Source organism: Syzygium oleosum, unplaced genomic scaffold, assembly GCF_021117445.2.
Source record: "Syzygium oleosum isolate NSW1041296 unplaced genomic scaffold, Sole_v2.1 Sole_v2.15, whole genome shotgun sequence".
In the NCBI taxonomy this organism is placed as follows: domain Eukaryota; kingdom Viridiplantae; phylum Streptophyta; class Magnoliopsida; order Myrtales; family Myrtaceae; genus Syzygium; species Syzygium oleosum.
Window position 1 is genome coordinate 2,859,927 of NW_026607499.1, and position 24,835 is coordinate 2,884,761.

Genomic DNA, 24,835 nt, shown 5'->3' on the forward strand with positions numbered 1-24,835 from the left:
TAAGTTTGTGCTTAATTTATAGAGCTGTCAAAATGGGTCGGAGGCTCTTATTTTAACCCAAAATTATGAAAATGGGTCATAGATAAAATCATTTAAAATTAAGATATAAGTCATAAATGGATTCTAAGTTAAAAAAAACTCACAATAAATGGGTTTGAATGGGTTTTAAAATGAACCCATTTAACCCACTTAGCAGTGTTAAAAGCATCTTGCACAAAGATTTGTTTTTTCGTTCAAGTGGCAATGACATAAATTTTTCCAAAAATTAATCATATGTTTGTCGTGTCAATAATTTGTCGGAAAATTATGTAAATTCCTTTTAAAGTGTATTGATAACACGAAATTGAAAATTAAACCTATTGGACTTTGCAAAACTTATTGCCTAACCTTCTGGAAGAAGCAATCAATTCAAGAACGAAAGAAAGAACCGATCCTCCATTTAGATGTCTTGATTGAATTACCGATATATAGCATTTTACATAGAAATAGTAGTCTCGCTTATTTCTAAGGAAGAAAGAGTTCGGGAACTATTGCATTGGAACGGGTAAATTTTCGAAGTATTTTTCTCTTACGAAATCTGTCTCCCAGATGGTATGATGGGCATTGTCTTTCCTCTTTAGGATAATAATACAAACAATTCCTGAACTTTGGTCCAATGTGTAATTTGATATCTAAACTTTTAATTTGTTCAATGTAATTCCTGAACTTTTAATTAATTCAGGGACTACTTTAAACATTTTCACATAGTTCATGAATTAAATTGAACATGTATCAAAAGTTCAGGGACCACATTGAACAAATTAAAAGTTCAAGGACCACATTAAACATTAGGCTAAAGTTCAAGGAATACATTGAATAAATTAAAAGTTCATGAATCAAATTACAAATTGGGCCAAAATTCAATGATTGTTTGTGTCATTTTTCCTTCTTCTTTTGATCGAGATCTGCAGGTCCAATTGATCACCACATCCGTATTATAAATATGCAGTTATTATCCAGAGCGCGTCAAGAAGTACTTGGTATGGCAATCATTGGGAGAAAAAATACCTAAATCAGAAGATGCTCCAGCCGCAAAAGTCCTGGAGCATAGAGCTTATCAAAGTCGGCATCGGGGAAAGCTGCCTCCATCGTATTATTGCAAATTTCGTGGATTGATCTGAAAATATACCAAATTTGAGTAAACCAAAATGGAATTTACTTGCTAAATGGGTAAAAAAAATAAGAAGAAAACCCAAAAAGAGAAAAAAAAAAATTGCAGCATGAATGTCTCCTCCATTTTGCCTACTTTCCATCTTGGCTTGGCTTTCCTTCTTCCGTAAAAAAAAAGCAAAAAGCTCACCGCCCATCTCAGTCACTCTCCACAGTGAATAAGCGAGGGCAGAGCACTCCGCCCTCCCTTCCGCCGTTGAACCCGGAGCTCCGTCCGCCGTCTCCGCCGGAAAACCGCGCGACCCATTTCCGGAGCCGCGAGCAAAGATCCATGGAAGACCCGAAGCCGGCTCCGGACCCGACAGCCCAAGCTCCTCCCGGGCAACCGCCTCTCCCGCCGCAGAGCAAGAAGAGGCCGCTGGACGCGGATGCCTCCTCCTTTCAGAACTCCAAGTACTTCAAGATGCGCGCCGTGCTGGGCGACCTCCGTCCCCATTTCATCGAGGTATGAATTCGTTCAGATGGAATCACGAGTTGCCCTCGAAAGAACGAATCGCGACTTTATCAGTAGACTCATTTGTTTTGAATTCTTGGGAGCTTTAAATTTTTGAAATTTTTTATGTCTCTGTTCCGGATCTTCTTGCTTGATGTGTTCATGGATATACCCAGGTCGAAAGTTCGTCTCTTTTTATGTGAAGTCAGAGTGATGGTAGCGCGTCGTGAGCTGGTTATGTGTTGTCTACTGTTGATGGGAACTGAAGGACTCAAGATCAGATGCCTGTGTCTAACCGTGGCTGTCCTGTCTAGCTAATGCATTGTTCATTTTGGCTAAATTTTGATGGTTCCGTTGTCAAATGGTTAACTTTTAGCTTTAACTACATGCTATTTTGCACCTGCCCGTGCATATGTTTAGGCTAAGGGTGAGTAGGTGTTCACACATTGGGATTGGCTTGGAGTAGTTCCGACTCTTGGTCATTTTTATGGCCAATTTTGGGAATCTTACCAACTGAAACTTGTTGCCAGGATTCTGTACTTGTTTAGCAACTGAAACAATATCGAGCATGTTGTTTTTCCTCCCTCCAACTTGCGAAGGATTAATGGGGCATGCTTTTGGATTTATGTTGAGTGCTGGCTTATCAAAGGAGGGAAGAAAACCTTGTCTAACCTTGGACCTAACACATTTCCTTTTGGATACCCTTTGAAGGTGCTTCGGACCCCAGATTTTCGGAACTGCAAGGCAGCTGAAGAAATCAGAAAACGTAAGCCTCTGATCACCGTTTCCTTGTCCTGGTTTCATAAGGTAGTAGATGTATTGCAAAAGTAGTTTCAGTGTTCACCACCATACTAGACGATCAATTTGCCAGATCAGTTTGGTTAGGAAAGCCTCTTATCTCGTGATCTACTTGTTCTTTAAATTATACACTTGACTTGGTAAACGGAGATTTTTTTATGTTTGGTGCTTTCTGGAAGGGATTTCTCTTTACTTGTCAAACCTGTTTCAACTCTTGCTGTTGTTTCACCTAAAGCTATGCCCTGGTCACTTTTGCATCAAAGTACCAAATGGATGTGTTTGCTCACCTCTGTCTAGAGTAGTCCGGGGCTTTAACATACTGGAAGTGAATACTTGGTTGAGTCTTTTGGAAGTGTATTCTGAAACTTGTACTTAAAACTTTATTTTTTAATACAAAAATAAAAACTGGATTCACTTATTTTAAAGCAAAAGGATGCTTGGTGAATTGTGATAGCATAACTATTTTCGCTATTTAGAATAGCTTTGGTTGAGTCATTTCTAGTTTACTATTCTAGTTGCATGCTATAGTAGCTGCGCATTCTGGACAGTATTTCCTGAACTTTTTGAGAATGTATACCTCAAATGAGAAATGATAAGAAACATCGGTCTGATGTTACCGAAAGCAAGAGCAGCATGAAAAGAGCATTATCACGGACACTCCCAAGCAATACTTTTAACTTGCCAAACTGCCAAAGTTTATCTTGCTTCTATAAAAGGTTTACATTTTGTTTTGCGTATTTTAATTTTTGGCATTCTTTTTTGCAGAGGTGAAGCTTCTGATGGATCTATACACTCAGATTACTGGAAATAGTACTCCGGAAGTCCAGCCTTCCACAGCAGAGAACCGAAACAGTCAAAAGGCTCCAGATTTCAAGTCGAAAGAGCACCCGGAGCAAAGATCCTCGAAACCATCTGACAACAAGCCTTTTCAATCAGGGCCTGCATCTGAGAAGCAGCGACCTGATGATGATGGTAAACTCGTCGGGGCATCTGCTTTTGGCTGGAATTTCATCACCTTCCCGGGCAATGAACCGGTTTATTATGGCGTGACTAAGGAATCATTCCGAGCTGCTCAGGCGACTGTACAAGGATCGTAACCGGAGCTCTCTCTTTCCCATGTCAGGAGATCAAAAGCAATCGCTTAACGCCTCGAAGTATCATTGCCAAGGAGATTTATCTGGCGATCATTCTGTATCTTATGTAGTTGATGTATCTTCGTAAGGGTCATTCAGAATCCTACTTTATGTTTTTGGCCCAATGTGTTGGTTGAGCTAATTCTAACATTTTGTCCTCTAAAACAAGTTGACGAGTTCTACCTGCTTAATGCTTAAAGTGGAAATCGAGGTTCCTTATGATTTAAAATTTTCTGAGGGAGGATTAATCCTATTCACGCGAGATGTTTTACGTGAGATAAACTAGCAATCATCCTGCCACCTATTTGACTTGTTTGTACACGAAACCATGGCCTAGAAAATAGATAAAGGGTGGGTTTGGTTTTACAAAATACCTTTGTGTAAATATAAAAGACTTTAGGTTAAAGGGGTTTTGCATTTGCATTTTGGTAAATATTATTTGCCACAAATTTGTAATGGACTTTAGCACAGATGGATGAAAAGAAGGCAACTCGGGCTCATCTAAAAGTGCGACGACAGCTTGTCACCGGTCACCAAGGTCGTGTGACCTCAAGCGAGGCGACGCCGAGGTTGTGCGATCTTGAGGCAACCTAGATTTGGCCTTTCGACTGTTGGTGCGACTCAGGCGACGAATGCTGAGGATGCATGATGCCAAGAGAGGTGACACCGTTGTGCGATCTTGAGGCAACCTAGATTTGGCCCTTTGACTGTTGGTGCGACTCAGGCGACGGATGCTGAGGATGCATGATGCCAAGGGAGGTGACGCCATTGCACGATCTTGAGACAACCTAGATTTGGCTCTTCGACTGTTGTTGCAACTGAGGCAACGGCCGTTGAGGATGCATGGCGCCAAGAGAGGCGATGTTGAGGTTGCGTGACCTCTACGACCACTACCAAAGGGTCAAATTTGGATTGCTCAACCCTCGACCTCGACCTCGACATCAACATCCCCGTTGCTTCGGTTCGGTCGAGTTTAATTTAATTTAAACCGTCAGGATCGAGACTATCAATTTCGTGGAATTTATTTTCATAACACCATTATTAAATACTTAAGGAGAAAATTTTAAAACGACATATGAACACTGAAAAAGAAAAACAAAGGCGGCTGAGATGAATATTCAATATATACAGATAAACAAATTCCGGAAAAAATAGAAGACAAGAAAATACGAAAAGAAGACCGACCGGAGAACCGTTTGGGAGAGAGAGAGAAGAAAACCCTAGCGCTGTTCTTGCATCGCCACCGCGACTTTTAGAAGAAGAGGGGCAACGTCAATTCCGGTCGAGCATCGGAAAAAATGTCGAAGAAGAACAGCTTATCTCGTAGGAAGAAGCAGTACGAGTTTGATCTTCGAAGTATACTCTCTCTCCCCTCGTACAAATTCGTGTCGTTCCGTTTGTTTCTGTGGTTTTTTTTTTTTTGTCTCTTTGGATTTCTGTCGCGCAACCCTTTGTTCCGTACCTCTGTTTTCGCTCTGCGCTTTGTCTTGTGCGTTGGAAAGTGTTGATCTTTATGGCTGTCGAGCAGGAGAGAAAGCGGAGAAAGAGAAGGCGGCGAAGAAGCTTCAAGCTAAGAAAAACAAGATGAAGGTAGGTTGCTTCCTTATCCACTTGTCTCGACCTTTTGTTCATGAATTTTTTTCGGGTTGCGGCTTTGATGATTGGACTCGTATCTTACGTTTGCCTTCTCTGTTTGCTGTGACTGTAAGTGCTTCTTGGAGAGCAAAAGGGTAATGGGTTCCTTGTGTTTGTATGCTTCTTGGGTTGCTTACTGGTTATTTTGAATTCGGACTTTTGACGGAATACCGATTGAATCGACAGTTGCGGTAGGATCGATCGTCATTCTGCTGTTCTTTCTGTATTGGTAGTGGGTGATTGATTCGAACTCAAATGAGTAAATTGCCGGTAATTTGTTATACTATTTATCGGGGGGAAATGGGAAAAAAGGAGATCAAACATATTTGAAGATGAAGGATTTAGCTGGAAATATAAGTAGACTTGGGCTAAAGTACTTGTTCCTGCAGGTCGATGGCAGTGGCAAGAAGAAGAAGGGTGCAGGTGGATTCCAAGTTGGGAAGAGAAAATTGAAGACGAAGTTGACTGCTTTGGCGAAAGCTAAAGCGGCACAGGCAATGGAGCTGGACAAATGAGGTTTGTTCTCGTGAGTTGAGGACGATAAATTCGATTGTAGTGTGAGTTTTCATTTTCTTGGGAAAATTGACACTTCAGTGGCTAAATGTAATTCTTAACTTTGCTGTTTAATTCATAGTGAAAGGTAGCGTCTTTTGGTCCGTGTTCATGATTATTGTGATAATGGTTCTTAGTGGTTAATAAGTAGAGAATCATAAAAGGGAGCTTGAACACTTGAGAGCAGCCTTTGTAGATTGAGAATCTGCTGTGCGCACTATGTGCTTCAACTGAATGTGTGTCTTGGTTGGAGTGAGAACCCAATTTGCTCAGTTTAAGGTGTGGCACACTCTGAATATTATTATCTGAATTGAGGTTTCAATGTTTTCCCTTAGTTGGCTTCATGGCTAAAAAACTCCTTGCATCTATTTCGTGAATTGAGGCCTTGGTGTCTTTGTACATTGATTGATGACCTTTCTCTTTGATTGGAAGTCCAAATCCAACCTTTGTATGAGCTCAATCTCACATACCATCAGGTCTAATTTAGTATAGTACCGCTGTGGACATGCTTGTTAGGGCTTTGCCTTGTGCCCAAAAACTATGGTGAATTAGGTACCCATTAGTTTGAAGCTCATATGATCGAAGGAATTCTACTGCTTCCAGTTCCTTGGCTTGGACAGAACTGATGCTTACAATCGATAGACCCATGGGTTCTCAGCGATTCCTGGATGCAAGATGTGCAGCTGTCATATTTCGCAGAACGGTCATGGACGATCTGCAAAAAAGATTCTTGGAGTTGGGTTTATGCAATAGGCCTTCAGATTGATAAACATTGTTCAGGGATGGATGGGCGTTGAATATGGCGAAGAAATAATGGGAGGATTTACTCGAGCATGTTCAGGGATGAAAGGAGAGCTGCCTGAGATTGCATACTTTCGTACTTTCCAAATCATAGTCCATAGGATGATTGAAAACTTTCATCTTATCGCATTTATCATCATTATAGAGCCTCTTTTTTTTTTTTTTGTAGATTATCCTAAAATCTGCTGTAGTGGCTACATCACCCCCTGGTATATTCTTCAATATAGATTACAGAATGTGCATCTTGCTGGTTTTGACAATGCTTACAATCTGATTGTCGAATATATCAGGTAGAGTTTCTGAGTCGGAGAGACGGAAACCCCATATGGGTCGTTAGATCATAGAACCCGACTTGCATAGTCAAGAAGGCCCCGTGATAAAAAAGGCCATGAAAGTTGATTTTCGGGAAGCCATTTCTCCTCCAAATACCAGGCACCGACAAAGCGCACGAAGCCATCTTTGACTTCGTTATCTATCGAGAGAAGAAGATCGTTCCGTCCATCTCCATGTTATCGGGTTGGAATTCATCGTCCAAACGGGAAGCTGGCATTCTGTTCTGTCCCCAAAAGAAACGAAGAGAAAAGTAGGGGTGAGTGGTTTTCGGTTCAGTCCGATCCGGTCCAACCCAAGAACCGGGAATCGGACCGGTTCCCAATTTCTAGGACCGGAGATCGGACTGGGTAGTCTTGGGACCGTGGACCGGTTTCAATGGGACTAATCACTTATTGGTAAAGGCAAGAAGGAATTGGGAAAATTAGATTAAACTTTTTATTTTTTTCAAAAATTTTAAAAGGTAAATAAATATACATATGAAAAAATTAGAAAAATATATATTTATCGGTCCGGTCCGGTTCTTGTCCTAAATTCGGGAACCAGACCGTCCGAAAACCGGTTCCACTTTTAGGAACCGGGAATTGGACCGATGTTCCCGAGAACCAGACCACACCGGATCAGTCTGGTCCGGTCCCGGTTTGGGCAATCCATCTTTCTCACCCCTAGAAAAAAGAGAGGAAGAGAAGAAGCCGGAAGCTGTCGTTTCATGTAGTGTTTGCTATGGCCATCTCTTCATCCACTAGTGGAAGTGGGGGGGATAAAGAATGTGGAGTTGCTTTAGCAAATTGACAAGAACATATTCGCTGTATCAAAGATTTTTCTCGAGTGCAAATGGGGGGGACGGTCTCCTGGAGATATCTCTGCACACAAAGCGGATGGCTTTCAGCATACCCAAGCATTACATGGTAAATGAAAGAAGAAACTGAGATTAACACAGTCGCATGCAAAAATCGAGAAAGAAAAAAAAAATGAAAACTTTGAACTTCTTCTTAATCCCATTCCAGACTGGGGTTCCTATAGTGTTGTCACGTTTCTGACGGCTTTTCGTTCTTCCCCACGCGTTAACCAAGGCTGCGTGAGTCCCACTCACCTCTGCTAATTAATCAGAGCAATAAAAACACCGGCAAGTTTTAGACCGGGTCTTAATTCTGACATGAATTTTATTTTCCCTGATAAAATAGCATCTACTTTAGGTTTGATCTCAATTTTGGCCCGGGGATTTTTTTTTAATCTCCTAAGAAAGCACTAATTTTAGGCCGGATGTTAATTTCGGCTTGTACTTTTTTTTTTCGTTTCATAGAAAACACCAATTTTCAGTATAATTTTGCTCCCGTCAAGGTTTTGTCCAATAATATTTCGTTAAAGTTCTGATGTGCCATTCCACGTGTAGATATATATATGTTACATCTTTAACGACACCATTGGATATAAACTTGATGAGGTCATAATTGGATACCAATAATTTCTCTTATTTCCTTACGAGACAAAAGAAAGTTATGGTCAAAATTGAGACCAAACCTAAAATCAGTATTTTTTTTATGAGATAAAGAAAAATGCAAGTCAAAATTGAAAACGGGTCTAAAGTTAGTTCTATATAAGGGAACTGACCCGTATTATGCATCATTATTGTTCTTTTTGCTTTTTGAATTTGTTGGTCGCGCAAAGCTATACTATTAGTATCTAAACTTTGTCGTATAAGTCCATTCTATAGACTTCGTTTCATAAAATTGCCCTTGCCAACGACAAGTTAACCTGATCTTATGCTTTATGCTTAAATAATTCCTTGCTTTGCTGCGATTATAATCAAAAGAAAGTCATGAAGTTGGATGATAATTAGAGATGGGATTCAAAAAAGGGAGAAAATTGATGCTCGCGCAAGTTAAATACTAAATCTCGATCGATAGCAATTGATTACAAAATCGAGAGTTTGTTTTTCCCTTTTCTATCGCCGTTGGCAATATACTAAGCGAAGGCTAATTGAAAAATTAGAGTGAAACTATCCGGATGTATTTACTATGCAAATGGTGCATTTTTATTGGTAAGATGTACTTACTCAAATGGTCATTGAACTTTGCCTCAATGTACAATTTGATCTATGAACTTTTGATAAATGTTCAATCTAGTCTCCGAATTATTATGTCCCTAAATTCGATCCAATCTTTGAATTATCTAGATAAGGAACTAAATAGAACATGTATCAAAGTTTAGACATTACATTGAACAAATTAAAAGTTCAAGGACTATATTGCACGGTAAATTAAAGTTCAAAAATTACATTGTACGTTAAAGTAAAGTTGAAGGATTATTTATGTCATTTTTCCTATTTCTAATTAATCCCCAAAGCCGTTCAGGCCCGACACCTCGTTGACCTAGGAAAAAGTAATTTTGTTTAATCCCCAATTTGACCCAAAACGCCGTTTTAAATTTTAATAATAACGTCCCCTTGATCGCAGCGTTGACCGGCGACCTCCGTTCTCTCCACCACGCGCCTCGCGACGCGCGTTGGGGGGGATTGGATTGGGGGCCTCCCGCATGTCATTGGATCAGCTTGAAAACAGAGTCACACATTCATACGTGTTTTCAAGCTTGAAAAGACGATCCATATCTAGTAGTACGCCGTGAGCAGCAGCGCTTTTTTCTGTTCAAGTTTCTTTGTTTGTTTCTCTCCTCTCTCTCTCTCTCTCTCTCTCTGTGAGCCCCGTTTCTTGAATTGAGCAAAAACATCATCACTCACCCCAGATGAGAGAGAGAACTTGATAAGACCCTGCTTTGCCCGGTGCACGGAGATGGAGATGGGGATGGTGATGGGGAGAGATCGAGCCCTGGGGTCCTAGAAATTTTGCATTGTGACAAGGACCCCGTTTCAGCAGCAGGGTGGGTCGTCGTTCATGAATGGCTTCTTCTTCTTCTTCACTCGTCTCGGCAGGTCTTTAAGCTCCCCACTCACAAAGCTGCATTTGCCTGTCTCTCTCTCTCTCTCTCCCTCTCGTGTTCAAAGTTCCGTCTTTTGTTAGTGGGGGTTTCAAGAATTCTGGCGGCGTTGACCTGGGTTTGTTGTTGAATTTGCATTCCTTTTCTCTTGACGGTTTCTGGGTTTTCTTGGGTGGCCTGAGGACGCTTGGTGTTAAAGATTTGGAGAATGGGTTGGTGAGAGGGCGGACCTGTTTGAGTATCTCTTCTTTTTTATCTTGCTCATGAAGACTTTTTGTGGTTTCTTTTTGTTTGGTAAGCTGTTAATACATCCACACCTTTTTGTCTTTCTGTTCTAAAGCCTTTTTGAGCTTCAGACTTGTTTGCCCTCCCGTCCAATTGTTCTCGCTTCCTTTCCTTCTTTCATACTTTCGGTTGTTCGTTTATTCATTTCTGTGATCTTGATCTGCTATTCTTCTGTTCACTTTGTCAATGCTTCTCTGTAGTGGAAATTCGGAGTCTTGCAAGAGCTTGGTCTTGTTTTGAAGATATACGAAGTTCATACTCTTATGCCTAATGCTGCTTCCTTTTTTGCATTGCCAGTGACTCTCAAGATTTGAAGCTTGGTTTCGAGAATTCTTCATGTTTTTGGCCTGGTGTGCCTACAAGTGTTATTGGAGCTAAAAAGAAAGTCTTTAGTGTTTTATTGGAGGAAGAAAAAGAGTGAAATTGCTTCCCTGAGTGCCCTTAATTGTACATTACCAAAGTAGATGCATGGATCGGAGAGATGCAATGTCAGCTTCTTATTACACTCAAAGAGGTGCATCTGGAACTGGTTCCGGAGCACAGTCATTATTCCATGGTTCACATGGAATTCACCCGTTAACAAGTGCAAGTATGCCTTTTCCGAGCAATTTTGGAGGCGGTTCTTTGGGATCGCCATTGTCAGCGGAGACTTCGTCGGCAATACCGACTCATGAAGTTAGTGTTGGGGTGCCGGCGGTCATGGCAGCTCCACCGGGTGAGCCGGTGAAAAGGAAGCGTGGCCGGCCAAGGAAGTACGGTCCTGAAGGGACCGTGTCTTTGGCATTATCGTCCACGTCGGTCTCTCCTCCAGGACCAACATCCACACCGAGGCGTGGCAGAGGGCGGCCTCCGGGTTCTGGCAGGAAGCAACAGTTAGCTTCCGCAGGTGAGTTTTCTGGGTGTAATTGCTTTTGGGAAGAAAATAGGTCAATTTTGTTAGTTGATTTCATGCTGCCTTAAGTCAACATGTGTTCTTGTTCTGCCTTGGATTGACTTTGAATTATTAGCATTGGTGAACCGTTTTCTATATCTAACTTTCGTTGGTTCAATTTCGATATCAACCTTTCATTCTAAAGATGAGAGCTTGAAAAGAAAGCTTTGACAAGTTTTATAAAGCTAACATGGAATAGGAGTTATCTGTATTGGAGGGGAAAGTTTAACTTAACAAGAGTCTTTGACAATGAACTGGGACACTAGTTGATGTCTAAACATGCAATCGGTTTGGTTTTCATATTTTCTTTTAGACAATTAGGTCATATCTGGTCTATCTTGGCAATGACGTTTCTCTAATGCACTCTACTTGTCTTCTGAATGGTCATTTCGTCACACTATTTTAGTTGTCAATCCTGATTAAGGTCTAATGCCTGTCTTACTTGTCGTTGCTATATTTTTGGACTGAGGTTGGCGTTTGAGATGTCTGATCTGTTAAGTGAGAGGGAGAGGATGAGAGAAGCCAATTTGTTTAGAGCCTTAGTTCAGAATCTTAGTGTTGATCTGTTAAGTGAGAGGAGAGGATGAAAGAAGCCAGTATCTTTTGAGCCTTAGTTCAGAGATTTAGTGTTTTCTCTAGTTCAATTGCTAAGCCTGTTTATTTTGATCAATTTTTCCTTCCAACATAAGGATATCTTGCCTTCTGTTATAAAGGAGAATTAAAGTTAGGCTCACTGTTTCATGTTAATTTTGCTTCTGTCGATTTAAAATTCTTTCAATGATTGACTTTGTAATGATCTTTTTGCCAGGTGAACTACTGTCTGGTTCAGCTGGAATGGGTTTTACTCCCCATATAATCAATGTCGCAGTGGGAGAAGTAAGTGATTTGCTTTAACCAATCTCTATTCTCTCTCATTAACATGTAATTTGTAGCCAAATGATATATCTCAGGTTGGAAATTTAGATACACTCTTTTTTTGTATTCTGTTGCTGGCAAGATCAGGTATGTAGTTATTTGGAATATGAGGCATTTTTTTTGTATCAGCAAGCTGCAATTTGCATAAAAAGAATCTCCAAGGAATTGCAGCTTGTAACTACCATGCCAATGCTGTTTAAAATTTCAGATAGAATTACTGGAAAGCAAATAGTACATTGTTGGGTCCTTAACTTCCTGCTTAGCTTTTTATCTCACTTTACTTTATGCACAATGCTCTTCAACGCAAGTTCTTCTAGAATTGGAAAAATCATGACTGGGGAATTTAAACATCAATGGGAAAATATCGAATCTTTCCAAATGTTAAAGACATGTTATTTGCCATATGTTAAATGCGTACTCCATTTCATGAACAGCTTTCCCTTCGTAGCATGAAAATGAGCATTCATGTTTTTAGTTTTCCTTTTCTTGATAAAGAAGTTTTTCTCAAATTGAATACGAAGTCAAGGGCAATGAGCATCCGTGTTGTACTTGAAAACTTTACATTGTGGTCATCCTCTTTGCATCCATAGCATTGAATTCTATTAGCATATAATTTTTGCCATTCGTATTGGCCACTAAAAATTGCCATTTCCTTTTATGAGACATTTGTTTAGTAAGTTCCTTTCATTCTTTGGTAGGACGTAGCTGCGAAAATAACATCTTTTTCACAGCAAGGGTCAAAAGCTGTATGCGTCTTGTCTGCCAGTGGTGCTGTAAATACTGTCACTCTACGTCAGCCTTCTAGTTCTGGTGGCACCATCACATATGAGGTTCGAGCAGCTATTCTTTCTTTGTGATGGAAGGATCCAGAACATGAAGTTACAGTTCAATCATTTATAAAAATGCAGCTAATATACGCTGTCTTTGACATCTGCAGGGGTGTTTAGAAATTTTGTGTCTTTCTGGCTCTTTCTTGCTTGCAGAGGATAGCGGTTCTCGAAATAGAATGGGTGGTCTTAGCATCTCTCTTGCCAGTCCAGATGGTCGTGTCATTGGTGGAGGAGTCGGGGGAATGCTCATAGCTGCAAGTCCTGTTCAGGTATAACTTCTGCTTGCTTCATGGACTGCCTGAGTGCTTTGTTGATCTTTTCGTATACCACAATTATTAGACTTTGGTTTAGACTGAGGTTGATAATATGATATTGATATGAAGGCCAAGCACTTAGTTCAACAGTATTGGCAATGTTTTCTCAAAGCAATACTTTTAGAATGGGAAATATAGCGACTATCTTCACAATCCAATCATGTGAGATCTTCTAAAAGAGTCTTCTGAACTTCGAATGTACTAAATTTTGTCTGTCTGGTTGTGTCTGACTCGGAAATGATATCCTGTACTTGACTGATAGCTGTTAGCTGCAGGTAATAGTGGGGAGCTTTTCATGGGGAAGTTCGAGAACCAAGCACCGGAAAGGGGAAGGTTCAAAAGCTCGCGCCGTGCATACGACATCAACTCCACCACCGAGTCAAAACCTAACTCCAGTTTCCATGGGCGTTTGGCCTGATTCCCAGCCACTGGACATTCATGATCATGTGGACATTGATCTGATGCGGGGATGACAGTTTAAGTGGTATAGGCACATTGAGGCACATTGATCGTGTATATATCTTGCTCTTCTGGTGTCGCAAAGATTTGACCTCTTCGAGTATGATGGTATAGCAGCTGACCTAGTCCTAATGTGCGTGACACATTGATTTCGTGAACCGGTGAGATACCGATACTTTTTTGTAGCTTTAACTTGAAATTTTTTCCGTATTCTTTCCAGTTTTCTTTTTCTGGCTGCTGTTTTGTGTACAATCTATGATTGGCTCCAAAAAAAGTTTGTGCTTCTGTGTTTTATATAGCCGGATCCTATGAATGGACCGATGCTTATTACCTAACATGAACGTCAACCTCCTAAGAGCAGGGAATTTGAAACATTTCGAATTCTGTTTCTGAGCTGTCTGCTAGGGAAAAAGGACTGAACAGAGCATTTTGAGGCTCGGCTTGAGCCTGCCCAATTGGCCCCTTTGTGGCCTAGAGATTGGTTGTAGATCTACAAGTTGTGCTCTGTATTCTGTTGCTTGAAATGACAGCTGAAATAATATGCAGGCAAAAGTAGTGAGCAATTGGCATCTCTCTTCAAATAACGACCATCACTTTTCACTGCCTTAATTCTAGGAAAACATCCTTAATGGTGGGAAAGTTAAAAACTTGGTTGTAGTATCTTTACAGCTTGAAGTTGCGGCGAAGAAGTTTTGATCGTGAAGATGGGAGGACCTCCGTTGGTTTATTGGGTACTTGATGTTGGATCGTCTTCACCCAAAAATCATAGGCTTTCGGGAAGCTATGCTAACATGTAACTTGACTTTGACAAATCTCAAATTCGTAAATGCAGACAAGAGAATGCTTTAATTAAACAGGTTTTCAGATATTCTTTACCACAAGGTCCCATCATAATTATCTTCCTAGACTAGGACTTGCTCAATGAAGGTCAATTCTCCTCTCAAATAAGGGTAGACCCCATTCCATTTACTTGAATCCATTAAAAACTGAGTTTGCCAGCATTGCTTTCAAAAAAAAAAAATGCCATTGTCTCAGGCAACTTTAGTCCATCTCCTCATGGCTGATCTGTGATTGCGTTTGCTTCAAAATATACTCTAAATTGAATTGGAATAACTTCGATAATCACCGTGAAATGCTACTGATTTTCCATAGGTTACACGCATGCCGTGTAAAGATGGGTTTTGCGTTCCTAAATTGCTGGCATGGAGTTCCCTAAGAATCTTGGTTAATTTGAGTTGAGTTAACCGAGTATGTCCACCAAAGAAGTTCATCAAATAAAGCCGAACGCTAGGGTTGATGCACTGTGAAATCACCAACAGTTCTCGTAACCCTTCTGTTATTAGCTTGCTGTAATTTATCTTGTATTCAATTCTTACCCGGCCAATTCTATTGTTTATTGCTGAACTTAATAAAAGACGAAGATCACGTAATTCTGTATATCCATAGTAAAAGACAGCTATTAACCATCTGATCTCTATATAAAGTCTGCCACAATCATCACACATTTACACCGAACCATTGTTATTGCCATACACGTTAGAGAGGAAATTCGAACGCATTAAAGATGAAGAAACAAGTTGGTTCATGCTCTCTCGTTCTCATTCTCATTCTCATTCTATACCTCAGTTCAGCCTATCCAAGTGTTGAAGCTCAGTCTTGCTAGCCAAGTGGAAGAATTACAGGACGAAAGCTGCCTTAAGGACAATGCGACACGGAAAATGACTCTGATTGTTGCAAGAAGGCCAATTCTATACTACCCACAAGTGTTCGCCTTAACCCTCAACAGCTTTGAGAAGGGCGGCGATGGCGGAGCACCGTCCGAGTGCAACAATAAGTTCCACTTGGATGACACCCTGGTGGTAGCCTTATCAATGGGGTGGTTCAACCACCAGAGCAGGTGCTTGAAGTATATTACCATTTATGCAAATGGAAGGAGTGTCAATGCCATGGTGGTTGATGAGTGGGACTCAACAATGGGTTGCGACTCCGACCACGATTTACTACCATGCCCTAATAACATTGTTGATGCCTCTAAAGCTGTTTGGAAGGCTTGCGGAGTGCCACAAAACGACTGGGGCGAACTTGATATTTCCTGGTCCGACGCATGAGTGCCAGTTACAAAATTATTTAACAATGACATATAGAAGCCTCTTGTGGTCAACTACACATCAAGGCATCTCGGAGATGATTCCGGGGTTGTGTTAACATATACTAGATGTTTCCTTGTTTCCGTTTTCAACTGAAAGCTAGTGATGTCCTCGGTCTGAGACTTCAACCAAAAGAAAAAGTGAAACTGTTATGACCTATCACTACTTTAAGTTAATCTTTTGATCCACACACATGATTGTCTTTGGAAATTCAGTGGTGAAATCTGCGATGAGCTTGTTAAGGCAGCCTCTCCATCCGTTTCAGTGAACATGTAAGAGTGCTAAATCTGTGAGCAAACATAAAAGAGTCAAGATAATTGGAATATTCTTCAGATTCAAACAGGCAGCCAAAAATAAGGATCTATGAAGAACGTGAGAAGAATTATGCATGCGATTCTAGGTAGCAACTGATGGGTACAACAGCAACAAGAAGTATTGGGCCAGATTTTGGCAACGTGAGAGTTCATTCTCACACTTGGAGATAAGGAAAATATAACTCGTGGTGCTAATTTTATAGGAATCTAGTGGTAGGCAGCAACTGATGGGTACAACAGCAAGTATTGGGCCAGATTTTGGCAGCGTGAGAGTTCATTGTCACACTTGGAGATAAGGAAAATAACTCGCGGTGCTAATTTGTTAGCGGCTTAAAACCACTTAATGAATTATCAGTAGCATTTAGACTCAGATAATCACATAACTTGAGACTATATAAAAGAAATATCAAAATATATTGGTCTAGGAGTTCTCTCCAGACTGAAATTGTAGGAAAACTTTTCTCACGAATGATAGTATGCCTTGTCAATCTGAATTGCCAGGTATTTGAAGTTGTTTGATCATCCAAAACAGCACAAACAATTATTATGCACTGTCAAGCCGTAGTAGTCTAAGTACTACCTTACCTCAAGAAAGCTTGAAAAAAGTCACTCTCATCATCTAAATAAATGAAAGAGGATGACAGTGGAAGGCCTTAAGGCGTACTCAATAAGGTTCTCAACATCCTTGTTTGTTTCTGTACCCTCAATTCAAGACCACAAAGGTAAGTTTCACCCTCATGGCATGACTATCCTCCTTGGCTAATACAGTCATCTGTCCATCTGAGGTCATTTGTCCATTGACACAATTCCAGATTGTTTTGTTTATATTCTTCAGCTACCAGCACAGTATGTTAGAGTAATTAAATATTAAACCATGACTTCATCTAACGGCTTAAGCTTTTAGAACAGTTGGCTGTGGTCCCACAAAATTTCACATGATATTAGAGCAAGAGGTCCCAAGTTTAATTCTTTCCGGACCCCTATTTGCTTTCCCAATTATATATTGTTACGCCTAGGCTTAGGCTAAAGTCCAGCCTATCCGTGAGGGAGCTTTGATAAAATACACGCAGATCAAGTCTAAGAAGCAGTAATTAGATGGCCTGGCTGCGGGGATGAGTTCTTTTCCCTTCCAAATCAATTTGCATTCTCTTTCTCACTGCATGTTAGAGTAATAATGTTCTGGTTTCACCGGATGATGTACCTTGAGAAAATTTCACTGGCAACCTTTCATTTGCTGAAGGATAGGTGAAGGTTGCAGACTTCATAGGATTACGGATTTACTGGTCGGTCACTGTTCTATGCTTTGAATAGACACAGTTTCATCAATTTTAGCGATACAACAGGATTATAAAGTTTAATCGAAGTGCAGGAAAGAAACATTATCGTGTAATTTCAGAGAGGAGAAACTGAGTGTAGAGTGTCTGCACACTTGCTTGCATCTCCTTCAATGCGCTAAATGAATAGTTTGAGCCTTGATGAAGAAATATCGGTGTGTCTGCAATTGATGGATGCGCTATCAAGGCCATAGTCTACTTCACAAATTCATAAAAGGGGACAGAGTTTGCCGTGACAGGATCCTAAACTACACATACTTTTTTTTTGTTTGTATTCTTAAAAGTCAACTTCATAAATCATATCCAACGAAGTTGCATCTTTGGTTTTTGTTTTCAGCTGTAATCTTCTTCTAGATGATCTTTGGAGGGATACAGAAACCAAAAAATTCGTTTCTTGTTACCTTTTTTCAAGAAATGACAATGTCACGGTATCAGGACTTGTCTTGCTCTGGCATTGTATCTTCGTGATTGATGCTGCGGAAGATTTGTGGTTCGACGTCTTTGTTGTTTCTCATTGGTTCGAAGATGCTCTCAGATAAGATAAGCAAGGAAAGGAGGCAGAATCTTCACAATCACAATAACCTTGATGCTGTAGGCTTCAGAATCAAAGCAAAAAGGTCTTTTACTTCATATTCAGAAAATTCACACTCACTCTCCTGTACCAAAACCATTTGATGAAGAACCAAGACAAATTGTCTTAACAGAAAATTTACCCCATTGAAGCCAATCCCATACAAAGTAAATTGAGACAAACGTATCTTGTTCACAGTTATATTGAGCTCGCTTCTCTTATATGCACGTCAAGACTTGTCTTGCATTTCGAAAATGCTGCTATAAAATTCCAATAAAGAATCAAGAATCAAGAATCTTTTAACCGAGTAAACCAAGGGCATCCAGCAAAGATTAAACAGGCCGATTGATTATAAAGTCAGAACTAAGGAGCATGGTGAAATCATCAAGAATCTGTTGTTTATACGGTCTTGTCTCTACTTTGTATACATTATTGATTTTTTTTTTCGTCTGCCTAGTTTCTGTACATAATGTTGTTAATTTATGCTTTATTAAATGACAGTATCTCATTATTTTGTCTTGTCATAGGTAAAGACGGCTATTTAAGCGATTCGATCTCTATATAAAGTCCATCAACGTAACATCACCTTCACTTGAATCAATTGCCAACTACGATTCAGTGTAGAGGAAACATAACATGTTGAAGATGAAGAAACAAGCTCTTTCGAGTTTTCTCATTCTTGCACTCATTCTATTTATTGGTTCAACTTGTCCAGATGTTGAAGCTCAATCTTGCAAGCCCAGCCGGAGAATAAAGGGGAGAAAGCTGCCTCCAAAACAATGCAACCAGGAGAATCAATCCGAATGTTGCAAAGAAGGCGTTTTTTACACGACCTTCAAGTGTTCGCCGCCCGTTTCACATCAAACAAAAGCTACTCTAACCATCAACAGCTTCGAGAAGGGCGGGGATGGGGGTGGGCCATCCGAATGTGACAACAAGTTCCACTCGGACAACACCCCGGTGGTGGCGCTATCGACTGGGTGGTTCAACCACCGGAGCAGGTGCTTGAAGAATATTACCATCTATGGTAACGGGAGGAAGGTCAACGCCATGGGTGTGGATGAGTGTGACTCCACCATGGGCTGTGATTCTGACCATGATTTCCAACCTCCATGTCCCAATCACATTGAGGATGCCTCTAAAGCTGTTTGGGAGGCTCTGGGAGTGCCAACCCATGTGGGTGAGCTTGATATTCACTGGTCGGATGCCTGAGTGCCACTTGAAAGGGCATTGAATATATGCCATGCAAAGGCTTTATGATCTATCCATCCGGTGAATAGTGAAGTGATAGTATACCTTTTATTTCCTTTCATATTTCCCCGTTCTGGGTTTTACGCAAAACTCAGATTGATGATTGAATAGTCTGAAGTGAAGAAGAAGAAAAGGTTAAAACTGTATGAGATATTACCATACAAAAAGTCCAAATGCTTGGTCCATATCGACTCATCCCCCTTTTTTCTTGTTTAAAATATCCATATATATTGGTCAGCTAAACATAACAATAAGAATATTACTATTTCTAGGCCTTGGAAGCCCTAAACTCTTTAAATTAGCATGTCTAGACAAGCAGAAAACAGGCTACTTTTGAAAGAGCTAAATATTCTGCAGAAAGAAAGACGAAAGCATGGGAGAATAACTGTGGCGAAAACGAGCGATTGAATGAAAAAATAAACAAAATGAGAAAATAAATTGGACATTAGTGATTCAGTCAATTTGACCACAAGGAGAGCAGCATAGGATTCGATTTTAATCAAACGATACGATGAGCAGTTTCTTAATTATTGGCTCAGAAACATTTTTAATTTCTTCATAATATTCATGAATACGCTGCACAAATAAATGTTACGGCCGAAAGCTCCTCTGCTCACTAATGGTTAAAGCCCAAAATCCAATTGTAATATTTGGATCAACACTAGGAAACCTCCTTTAGCCAACTCATACTAGGTAACCTATTCAAACTAGGAATGCAACACCTATGTAACAATTTCTTGATTGTTAGGGTCAAACCAAAAAACCTATTTCAAATTTCAAATTTTTATTTGAATTAGGCTTTTTTCACGGGTTCAAACTCAAGACATGTATTCAACAATAACTAATAGTAACTATTTGTAATTGCCTTTAATATAACAAGTGAAATGAGATTCTAGTTATAAATATGTACTTTATAGTTCTCACGAAATGTACATAGATGATGTTTACATGCGAATTTCCGAATCAATAGCAATTCAAAAGTGTAGCTAGCCATTCAATAAGAAATTTTTAGAGGAAATAGTAAACTTCACATAAGTTGTAGCCGGGTCATACTTTCCTCAGTACAATTTCAATGCAGTCCTTCCTCTCCAGATCAGGAGCCTTCACTTCTTCCAGTAACTAGACGCTGTTTAAAGCCCGTCGTTTGAACATATCTCCAATTTTCTAGGACATGAAATCAGCAGTCATAGCGGCGACAAAATGATGACCATCAGTCTATGAATGCATTTCTTCAGTGGGAATGGATGAACTGTTCGCTTACGTGGTTTCTGCTTCCTCTGCTGTTCCTCATAGTTACATCTTCCTCTGCTGTTTTTAGCCCTTCACTTTGTTTTATCAGGTTAGTTAAAAGAATATCGATGGAGGCGCATAATCTTCGTGCAACGACTCTTCTGCTGTAAAACATGATTTTGGTCCTCTAACTATCATTTACCTGAAAAAATTGCTTTTGATGATCCAAACGTATTCAATGTGCAAAATATTAATAAAGCATTTGCCGATGAACCCCGCCAAGGTAAAAGGACCTTGAGAAGGTCTTACTTCTAGCTAGGCACAAAGCTGAGTTCAAGTAAGAGGATGTAATTTGCATCAAGTCGCCTGGTGAAAAGCATCTCACGGTTAAGTTCTTGTTGTTCTCTTATATATGGAATTGATGAATTATATCCAACAAAAATTGCACCTTCAGTTCTGACTTAATGTCACACCCCGACTTACAAGAACAGGGGCAATGATACGGCTATCCTCCTATAAGTAGGATGCAACTTTTAACATAACCAATGTTAACCTGTAATGAGAATGTATATCTCCATCTATATCTATATATTTTTGTTTCGCCGGAAATACTCCTGCAACGAAATGTAATTCACCAAGCGTCGTTTTTCAATTTTTAATGAGAGGAAACCGGGTACTGTGGCGACTCCAGGCATGAGATATTCAAGCGAGAACAAAGAACTTGTTTGCCTCAATCAAGTAGTATGAGTTCAGGTCATGACAAGATTCGATCTGCAAGAACTTCAAATTTCATAACCAATTCGAACAAATTTGACCAGCCTCTCACCGGCAGCGTTTGAACTTCATCGATATAGTGTTACACAACTACTAGGCTTGAAACATAGATAACTACAATTAAGGAAATTGAAAGTACATTGCAGAAAATTAAAGATAACAAGACAACAATTTGATTGTGTGTTTGAAGGGTTTTTTGCTAGCTGTTGGATGGTATTTATACTGTGAGTATGATAACCGTCCTCTAATGCATCTGCCGGTTTATATCGGATAACTGCCGTTGATCTTATCTTTGCCGTTTGTTCTTATGACACTTGTCAAATAACCACCATCGATCTCATTTTATCTTTTATCTCTCTGACATCTGTCAATTTATCTCAAGTAATTGCTGTTTGTCATTGTCTTTGCTTTGACACCTGTCTTTCTATGTATGACAACCGTCGCCAATCCGTCTTTGTCTCGACACCTGTCCCTTCCTATTTTTGTCTCGACACTTGTTCTTCTGGGTCAGGTAACTGCCATCAACCTCATTTTTGTCTCGACACCTATCCTTTTGGGTCAGGTAACTGCCATCGATCGTGTATAAAGTCACGTGTTCCTTTTCTTATCGATAGCTTCGGTGACCTGGTCTTTGCGTATTGACAGTTTCATCGATAATCTACATGACAAATTTTCAGGCGGCAACCGTTCCTTCTTCGATCTCAATCCTTTCAAATTTTCAAATACTCAAAATTTCCTGCCAGCATATTTTGATGATTGCCAGCTATCTGCTGTTGTCATTTCTACAACTAACCTATGGCTTACGTCATTTCTCATTGACGATGCATTTATCTTTGTTGTCCTGCATATCCCCTGATTTTAATTTTATTTTTACCGTCGGCAACCTAATTAATTATTGGTGTCAACAATTTTATAGAACAGGATAGGTAGTTTCTAAAATTCATAAAAAAACATATACTTTCACAAATTGAGAAATTAAGCCACAGCAAATACCATCTCAGACATGTACATGCTATGTAAACTCACACCCAAAATCCAACTCCCAGAACTTTCCACCGCTATCGCTCATCCTATCCGTCGCTAACTGATGAACCTGAAAAAGGGTTTAGAATGAATGGAGTGAACGACCACAACCCAATGAGTACTATATATCTCTTCTAAGCAATACCAAAATTTAATAACCCCAAATCCAGTATATATAATATACTCACAGTATCAAAAACGAGTTAAAGGATTTCAACAAAGATTTATGCATATTAAGAATACTCATTATATCAACAATATCAAATCACAAATCAATGGTCATTTCATCAATCAATCTCATGCTCAATATCTAATCACCCAGAACCGATCGGTCCAGGCAGTTCTTTTTGCTCACCTCTAGAGAATGAGAGATTAAAATGCTTGAGTGCGGCGTTGTTTTGTGATTACAGCCAACTGATCATCCATGTGAACTTTCTATTTTTATAGAAAAAGCCACCTAGATATTAATATTTAATCAAAAAAGTCATGTAATATTTTTTGTCAGAATTTGTCGTCGGAGATACTTAAGTGATCGTTTTTTATCCGATTTGGCACTTAAGTGAACCAGCGAAAACTTTTAGTATTAAAGTAAGTGCTGTATGAAAAATTTTGACGCTTTTAGTGTCTTTATGCCCAAATGGAAATGTTCATCCACGGGGCAAAAACTTTGGTTTGCTAGTACACAGTGAAATAATCGAGTATTTTGGACTCTTATCTTTGTCTCTAGTTTTCTCTTCTAATTGTCAGACTCCTTTGCCTTGTTTCCCAGCCTAATTCATTGTTGACAATGTTGAAATAACAAAAGACAAAGAACACATATTCGATGAATCTGTAGTAAATGACAGCCAACGTACGGATCCAATCTATATAGAAGGCCCACCAGAATCAAACGCCACCTTCACCAAACCATTGCCTAGTACATTTCCACTGATAGTAGATACACAAAAACTGAAGATGAAGAAACAAGTTTGCTCAAATATTTTCATTCTCATCGTTCTGTTTCTTGGTTCAAACCAAGCGGGAGGTTAAGGGGAAGAAAGCCTCCTCCAAAACAATGCAACCCTGAAAATAATTCCGAATGCTGCAAAGAAGGCCGTTTCTACACAACCTACAGGTGCTCGCCTCCCGTTTCCCATCGAACCAAAGCCACACTAACTCTCGACAGCTTTGAAAAAGGCGGTGATGGTGGTGGGCGATCCGAGTGTGATAAGAAGTACCATTCGGATAGTACTCCGGCGGTGGCTCTGTCGACAGGATGGTTGGACCACCAGCACAGGTGCTTCGAAAATATTACTATCTATGCTAACGGAAGAAGTGTCAAGGCCATGGTTGTGGATGAGGGTGACTCTACTAAGGGATGCGATCCTGCTCGCGACTACCAACCTCCGTGCCCCAACAACATTGTCGATGCCTCCAAAGCTGTGTGGAAGGCATTAGGAGTGCCAAGCAATGACTGGGGTGAGCTCGATATTTACTGGTCTGATGAATGAGTGCCATTATAGGAACCACTGGCCCTTTCGGGGTTCTTCACGTCCACGGTTTGCCAGAAGATGAAACCGTGCGTTTGTATCCATTTCAATCTCGTTTTCTTGTCTTGGTTTCACACAAACTCAGTTACTGTGGCTAATGCTTTTTTTTTTAAATCAAAATATCAAGTTTATGATCGTACTGTTGATGGAGTCTCATAGACAAAAAAAAAATGGTATACTGATTGGTGAACTGAAATGATTCACAAAGTTATGATTAAAGGGTCGAAAATCAAAAGCTCATCTCATTGAATAGCGACTTAAAAATCTAGAGGAGCTGAAAGGTGGAGGGGAAGAAATTGGTCTTCTAACAGAAGAAACTGTCGATCAGTATTCCCTCTTCTCCATCACCGTATCACTCGAAAAAAGGAGAGTTCACCTTTAGTTCTAGCTTTGTAGTTGTATCTGAAATGCCATTTTCTGAATACGTCGTTCTAATCAAGTTAAAAGAAAAGGAATATGTATGAAATTCCAATCCTTACTCTACAAAAACCAACCTCGCGATATGTTCATGAGATTGACTCGCTTGACGGTGTAGACTTAAAAGACAGGAAATGAGTCTTTCACAGCAAATATATTCAAGAATGCGTATCCACCTCCACCAAAAAATAACATGACGAGAAAAGAATGCCGGCAGGACTTGAGCCAAATTGGCCAGGAAGCAGGGGTTTAAATAGGTAGAATTTACATGGCATGAAGTCCCAGAGCAAAACACTACACCGCTCATCATTTAAGTATTTAGTTCATATCACCTATCTGCACCTATTTGAATTCAAATATGCTGCAACAAAACTTCCATAAGAATGCTGGCAGGAATTAAGCCAAATCGGCCAGGAAGCAGGGTTTAAATAGTACATGGCATAAAGTCCCAGAACAACACACCTATCCACACATATTTGAATTCTAACTAGCTGCAATAAAAGTTCCATAAGAATGAAGTTTCTTTACATTGAACTTACAAAGGACATCTAACAGGGGAATCAACCGTCGAGTTCATCGAATAAATCCAAGAGAAGGGTGAAGTAAGAGCACGGTGGAATCATCAGGAATTCTCTTTACTCTGATTTGTCTGTAGCTTGCTCTGATGATTAACTTAATGCATTTGC

At 40.0% G+C, this 24,835-nt stretch overlaps 4 protein-coding genes and 2 pseudogenes across 7 annotated transcripts; all 6 read left to right on the plus strand.

Moving 5' to 3' along the window:
- The first annotated feature begins 1,417 nt into the window (after positions 1 to 1,417).
- On the plus strand, positions 1,418 to 3,802 carry LOC115678094 (uncharacterized). Its single transcript, XM_030601398.2, has 3 exons — positions 1,418 to 1,654; positions 2,354 to 2,408; positions 3,206 to 3,802. Exons 1-3 carry the CDS (start codon positions 1,481 to 1,483, stop codon positions 3,535 to 3,537), a joined length of 561 nt encoding a protein of 186 aa, XP_030457258.1. The 5' UTR covers positions 1,418 to 1,480; the 3' UTR covers positions 3,538 to 3,802.
- A 914-nt stretch (positions 3,803 to 4,716) lies between these two features.
- Positions 4,717 to 6,830, plus strand: LOC115678006 (uncharacterized). Of its 2 annotated transcripts, none has more exons than XM_056318189.1 (4): positions 4,717 to 4,929; positions 5,102 to 5,163; positions 5,598 to 5,724; positions 6,364 to 6,830. In XM_056318189.1, the coding sequence occupies exons 1-3, from the start codon at positions 4,872 to 4,874 to the stop codon at positions 5,721 to 5,723; spliced, it is 246 nt and encodes an 81-aa protein (XP_056174164.1). In that variant the 5' UTR covers positions 4,717 to 4,871; the 3' UTR covers position 5,724; positions 6,364 to 6,830. The 2 variants fall into 2 exon arrangements, with proteins under 2 accessions (XP_056174164.1, XP_030457135.1); XM_030601275.2 differs by having other exon boundaries at positions 4,718 to 4,929; positions 6,313 to 6,830.
- Positions 6,831 to 9,485: 2,655 nt separating this feature from the next.
- Positions 9,486 to 13,853, plus strand: LOC115678130 (AT-hook motif nuclear-localized protein 9). 3 transcript variants are annotated; one of them, XM_030601443.2, is made up of 6 exons: positions 9,486 to 9,820; positions 10,408 to 10,996; positions 11,850 to 11,917; positions 12,655 to 12,786; positions 12,894 to 13,055; positions 13,376 to 13,853. In XM_030601443.2, the coding sequence occupies exons 2-6, from the start codon at positions 10,579 to 10,581 to the stop codon at positions 13,571 to 13,573; spliced, it is 978 nt and encodes a 325-aa protein (XP_030457303.1). In that variant the 5' UTR covers positions 9,486 to 9,820; positions 10,408 to 10,578; the 3' UTR covers positions 13,574 to 13,853. The 3 variants fall into 3 exon arrangements, with proteins under 3 accessions (XP_030457303.1, XP_030457305.1, XP_056174458.1); XM_030601445.2 differs by having other exon boundaries at positions 9,486 to 9,768; XM_056318483.1 differs by lacking the exon at positions 9,486 to 9,820 and adding an exon at positions 9,857 to 10,119.
- Positions 13,854 to 15,123: 1,270 nt separating this feature from the next.
- LOC115678132 (kiwellin-1-like) lies at positions 15,124 to 15,667 on the plus strand (annotated as a pseudogene).
- Positions 15,668 to 18,509: 2,842 nt separating this feature from the next.
- On the plus strand, positions 18,510 to 19,145 carry LOC115678131 (kiwellin-1-like). Its single transcript, XM_030601447.2, has one exon. It carries the CDS (start codon positions 18,562 to 18,564, stop codon positions 19,135 to 19,137), a length of 576 nt encoding a protein of 191 aa, XP_030457307.2. The 5' UTR covers positions 18,510 to 18,561; the 3' UTR covers positions 19,138 to 19,145.
- A 4,012-nt stretch (positions 19,146 to 23,157) lies between these two features.
- On the plus strand, positions 23,158 to 23,712 carry LOC115678223 (kiwellin-1-like; annotated as a pseudogene).
- Positions 23,713 to 24,835: the final 1,123 nt, after the last annotated feature.